At 30.2% G+C, this 4,947-nt stretch overlaps 1 protein-coding gene across 1 annotated transcript; it reads left to right on the forward strand.

The window, feature by feature from the left end:
* Nucleotides 1-1,382: 1,382 nt before the first annotated feature.
* On the forward strand, nucleotides 1,383-4,666 carry LOC127076327 (phosphatidylinositol/phosphatidylcholine transfer protein SFH9). Its single transcript, XM_051017950.1, has 11 exons — nucleotides 1,383-1,626; nucleotides 1,722-1,750; nucleotides 2,073-2,156; nucleotides 2,246-2,299; nucleotides 2,523-2,600; nucleotides 2,974-3,027; nucleotides 3,161-3,220; nucleotides 3,325-3,420; nucleotides 3,499-3,600; nucleotides 3,723-3,803; nucleotides 4,115-4,666. The coding sequence occupies exons 1-11, from the start codon at nucleotides 1,572-1,574 to the stop codon at nucleotides 4,400-4,402; spliced, it is 981 nt and encodes a 326-aa protein (XP_050873907.1). The 5' UTR covers nucleotides 1,383-1,571; the 3' UTR covers nucleotides 4,403-4,666.
* The last annotated feature ends 281 nt before the right edge of the window (nucleotides 4,667-4,947 follow it).

A 4,947-nucleotide genomic window follows, 5' to 3' on the forward strand; every position in this document is an offset into this window, starting at 1 on the left:
TCTAGTAAGATAGTCGACCAAAATACTCTTTATGTATCTTGGGCACAACGATAATTATGGCAATCCACGCTCGTCTATACCCTTCTAAAAATATATGAATTTGTTAAGCTTATAGTGATTAATATGGTTGAAAACTTCAATCAAAAGATATGAGTACAACTTTCATCAAAATTGTCTTAATTTTTTTTGAGGTTTTAAATAGGTTAGTCATAATTTAACTTAAGCATACTAAATAAGAATTTTGATTTTTCACGATTTAATTATGAACAATATTTTATAAAATACTATTTAACTGCAATTTAACTGTACAAACTTTTGACAAACCTAAAGTGACTTAAAAGTTGAAGGTGTTCTTTTGAGAAACATGATTAATTATAATGAATATCTTTTATCATGTGATAATGAATAATCTTTAACTAATTTGATTATCATACTCACATTTTCTTGCCATATTGATTTCATTTCTTGTAATGTATGTTTGTTTCGATTTTTTTAAAAATAATTTTTATAGCATAATATCATTTTGTGTAAAAAAATTGACAATTTTTTTTTAAAGTTTTAAATAAAATTTTGGTTTAAAATATTAAAATGATATTTAGATATTTCATCATTCTTTGAATATTTTTTTGGATATCAAAATTAAAAAATATATATTTAATTTAGAAGTTATTTCAAATAATTTTTCATAAATGTCATTTTTAAGATAAAACATTTTTAAAAAATTGTGTTTTCAATTATATTTAATCTTCACTAATATATATTTATATTATAAAATATCAAAATTTTTCAGTTTTAAAAAAACAAATATATAGAAACTTATAATATTTTAAAAAAATGATTTTTAAAAATATAGTTTCTTTTTAAAACTAAAACAATCCGGTTGATAGAAACTAGTGATAAACCTCAAATTCAAGTTTATCCATAAAAAAAAAACTAGTTTTCATGCATAAATCAATTTGTAAAAGAAAGCACGCATAAATTTGATTAAAATCTTCTTCTTAAATCCCAATCTTAACACATGAATCCATCATGTACTTGATTTTTTTATGAAATAAAGTTAACCATTATTCTTAATACATGCATAAAAGTAATTACTTTTATTTATATTTAAGAGAATGCACACATTTCTATAACAAATTTTATCATAATCAGTGATTCTCTCTATTTCACGAAGTTTAAACCACCAAACATCTAACCTTTTTCTGAAACTTATATTAAAAACTAATAAGTTTTTCTTAATTATTATTATTATAAAATAGCGAATTTGAAATATTTAAAAACAAAATTAAAAAAAGAGGGAAAAATAGTAGAAGTGGGGTTAACTCAAATCTCAAGTATCTCAAAAAGTTCTAAGGGTATTCACTCACTCTATGAGTATATATAACCTTAGATATTGTCCCTTTTTTCATCTACTTTGTTGTGCTGTCATGTGTCTTTCACACAAACAAACACTGTGAAACAACTCACTGAACCAACCTTAAGCTACAACAAATCCAACAACATCAACAAAATTTATCTAATCTAAGGTTTCTGTTTTTTTTTTGTTTTTCTTTTCTTAATTTTCTCAAAAAATGGGGATTGTTTCACAGGATGCCCTTAACCAACTCCAGGCTCTTGTAGATCAAGGTATTCCCTAATCCCTTTATTGTTTACCCTTTTTCTCTCTCTCCTTTTTTTTAAAATTATCTTTTTTTAATTGTTTTTCTTTTCATTGATCCTAGTTGAGGAGCCACTTCAGAAAACGTTTCAGGTTAGTGTTGTCTTTGAAACCTAGGAGTTATCGAAGTTTATGTGACAACATGTTTATTGTTATTTTTGGTTAGTTTGGTTCTTCAGCATTTCTTTGTTTTGGATATTTTGCTCATGAGATCTGATTTTGTGGAAGTTCTAAGTATATTCAGCTTCAATTGTTTTATGTGTAGTTGTGTACTGAAAAATTATAATTGGTGTTTGATTTTTTTGCTGTTTCTGGAATCAATTTGTTCTGATATGGTTTGGTGAGATCTGGAAATTTGTTAGTAACTGGTTCCACTGCTTTGGTGAGAGACCTAATTAGCTTCTGTTATTTGCAGAATGTTCATCAAGGACATGTAATCGAAACCTTGATTCGGTTTCTAAAAGCAAGGGAATGGAATGCTTCAAAGGCTCATAAAATGGTTTGTTTTTGCTGAATGCTTTGTTTTTGCTGAATTGACTGTGATATCTGATTTTTTTTTGCTAATGTGTGTTCTACGTAACGTTTCAGTTGATTGAGAGTTTGAACTGGAGAGTGCAAAATGAGATTGACAAAATATTATCGGTAAGTCTCTATATTGAATCGCCACTTGGAAATTCATATAATATTTTAGAACTTAGATTCTTGTAAGATATAAACAGATTACTCTGATTGTGATACTTTTTATTAGATTTTGTTGCACCGCGTTTTTATATTTGTTATTGGCAAAATCTTATTACCATATATATCTTTTGTAAATGACAATTAGTTCTTTACCTTCGATGCTTATATTGCGATTTATTTTCAGAAACCAATAATCCCTCCAGATTTGTATAGAGGTGTGCGCGATTCTCAGCTCATAGGATTGTCAGGGTACTCACGAGAGGTACTCATCAAACTTAATATTTTCTAATTTCATTTTCATCTTACTTGTACTATAAAGTGTTTGTTTGGTCTAAATGTTCAAATTATAATATATCCAAGGTTGTTAAAGTTGTAATTATGCCGATGAATTTCCACGCTTTTCTCCTTTTAATTTTTCCGCAATTCCCCCCCGCTGGTTAAGCGGTTCCTACAAACTAAGGCATACTGGATTTGGGCAATAGCAGACACTAGGAGTTGTGAAAACATGTCTCTTTGTTTAGGGTGCCAAAACTTTGTTGCGTGTGTGAGCGTGCGTATGCGTGTTTACATGTCTTGTATTTTACGTCGTGAAAGTACAAAGTCACTTAACTTGATTTTCTCTGCACCCTTTTCAGGGTCTTCCTGTCTTTGCAATCGGTGTTGGACTTAGCACATTCGACAAAGCATCTGTAAGTTTCGTTAATTAGAAAGGGGAAAAGAAACATGGTTTCTTTAACACACTGTTTACTACTTTATCTTAAAGTCTCGTATTCGTGTTCTTGTTCATATATATTCCAATGCTTGTGTGTTTTTTGATTGCAGGTCCATTATTATGTTCAGTCTCACATTCAAATTAATGAATATCGGGATCGTGTAGTCTTGGTGAGTATCAATCATTCAAGTCTAACAATATTCTTTACTCGCATAGCTTTTCTGTTTGTTTAGCTTCCATTCTTTTGTTTATTTTGACTCGTATATGCTTGTAGCCTTCTGCGTCGAAGAAGCATGAGCGCCCTATTACTACATGCGTAAAGGTTTTGGATATGACCGGTCTGAAGCTATCAGCTCTGAATCAGATTAAGGTATTTTTTAGTTGAATCAGACTAAGGTCTTTTTCGAATACTTTCTGCATCACTGAGGTGTCTTTGGCGTTGTTGCAGCTGTTAACCATAATTTCATCCATTGATGATCTGAACTACCCCGAGAAGACAAATACTTATTACATTGTAAACGCACCGTACATATTTTCAGGTTGTTGGAAGGTAAGAAGATATTAGTATTCATTGTGACTCAGATTTTTTATGATATTTTCTAGTTATTATATCGGTTTCGGTTGAGCACCTATTGAAACCTCACGATAATGTTAAACACGTTGCGTTTGCAGGTTGTGAAGCCGCTTTTACAAGAGAGGACTAGAAAAAAAGTGCAAGTCTTACAAGGTTGTGGGCGAGATGAGCTGTTGAAGGTAATCTATTTACTTATTTTAAATTTTCGATTATTTTCAGACGACTATTTGAGTATATAACACTACACATGGATCCTTATAGTGTCATCATAATAGAAGAGAATTGCAAAAAGATGCTTCGATGGCAATTTTTAACGCAAGACGCGAGACATCGGCATATACTTATTCTTGAAAGTCCTTATTGCATAAAACTTTGGAATATGCTTATTCTTGAAAGTCCTTATTGCATAAAACTTTGTAGACCAATCTCTGAAATGCCTTAATATATTGTTCTTTGTTCAATTTAATTAACTTTGAATTTTGTTATGTAGATCATGGATTATGCATCTCTACCGCATTTCTGTAGAAAAGAAGGCTCGGGATCATCGAAACATTCAGGAAGTGGGAGTGAAAATTGTTATTCCTTGGATCATCCCTTCCATCAAGAACTCTACAACTACATCAAGGAACAATCAAGAATCGAAGCTAGGGGACCAATGAAGCAGGGATCTTTTCATGTAGAATTTCCGGAACCTGCTGCTGAGGAAGAAGCAGATATTGCCAAGACTATAGAGTCAGAGATACACAAGTTTGAGAACAATCTTGAGATTGTTGATTGATGATGGTTAACAATTTACGAGTTAAATATCATCGGTGTCTTCGCAAATCTGGTTTTTTTGTTGTTGTTGTTAGTCCTATACATGTTATCATTTGAACCAAACCAGTGTAGTAGTAGTAGTACAAAAGGTTCCTTCACATTTATCAGGATTATGTAATAGTAGTTAGATCTATAAGGTTAGAGAATAGTTGAAATAAAACTTACAAGAACTTTGCATTGTGTCATAATGCTAGGTATAAATTAATGTAAAATATATTATTTACTATATGTGGTTTCTTCTATGTTCGACTATAGTTCAATCTTTTTGCAATGAGCTATGATACCATTTTAAAGAAAAACTTTACTTGTTTTTGGTAGTGTATTTTTAGATGTCATAACATTGAAAATTCATGTTATTTTTTTTTAATGTGTATGAAGTGGTATTGTGGATTGTGAAAAGTTTTATGTAAGGTTTTCAAACTAGAGTTATGACATCAATGTGTTTTATTTATACGAATTTAGCTCATATTAAATTGATTTTTTATATGTGTGAAAATGATGTCGGAA

This window comes from Lathyrus oleraceus, chromosome 1 (assembly GCF_024323335.1).
Source record: "Lathyrus oleraceus cultivar Zhongwan6 chromosome 1, CAAS_Psat_ZW6_1.0, whole genome shotgun sequence".
NCBI classification, from domain to species: Eukaryota; Viridiplantae; Streptophyta; class Magnoliopsida; order Fabales; family Fabaceae; genus Lathyrus; species Lathyrus oleraceus.

Coding starts and splice junctions, on each gene's coding strand:
- LOC127076327 (XM_051017950.1), top strand. CDS start 1,572: ATGGGGATTGTTTCACAGGATGCCCTTAACCAACTCCAGGCTCTTGTA. Junction 1,627..1,721: donor CCAGGCTCTTGTAGATCAAG/GTATTCCCTAAT, acceptor CATTGATCCTAG/TTGAGGAGCCACTTCAGAAA. Junction 2,157..2,245: donor CTTCAAAGGCTCATAAAATG/GTTTGTTTTTGC, acceptor GTAACGTTTCAG/TTGATTGAGAGTTTGAACTG.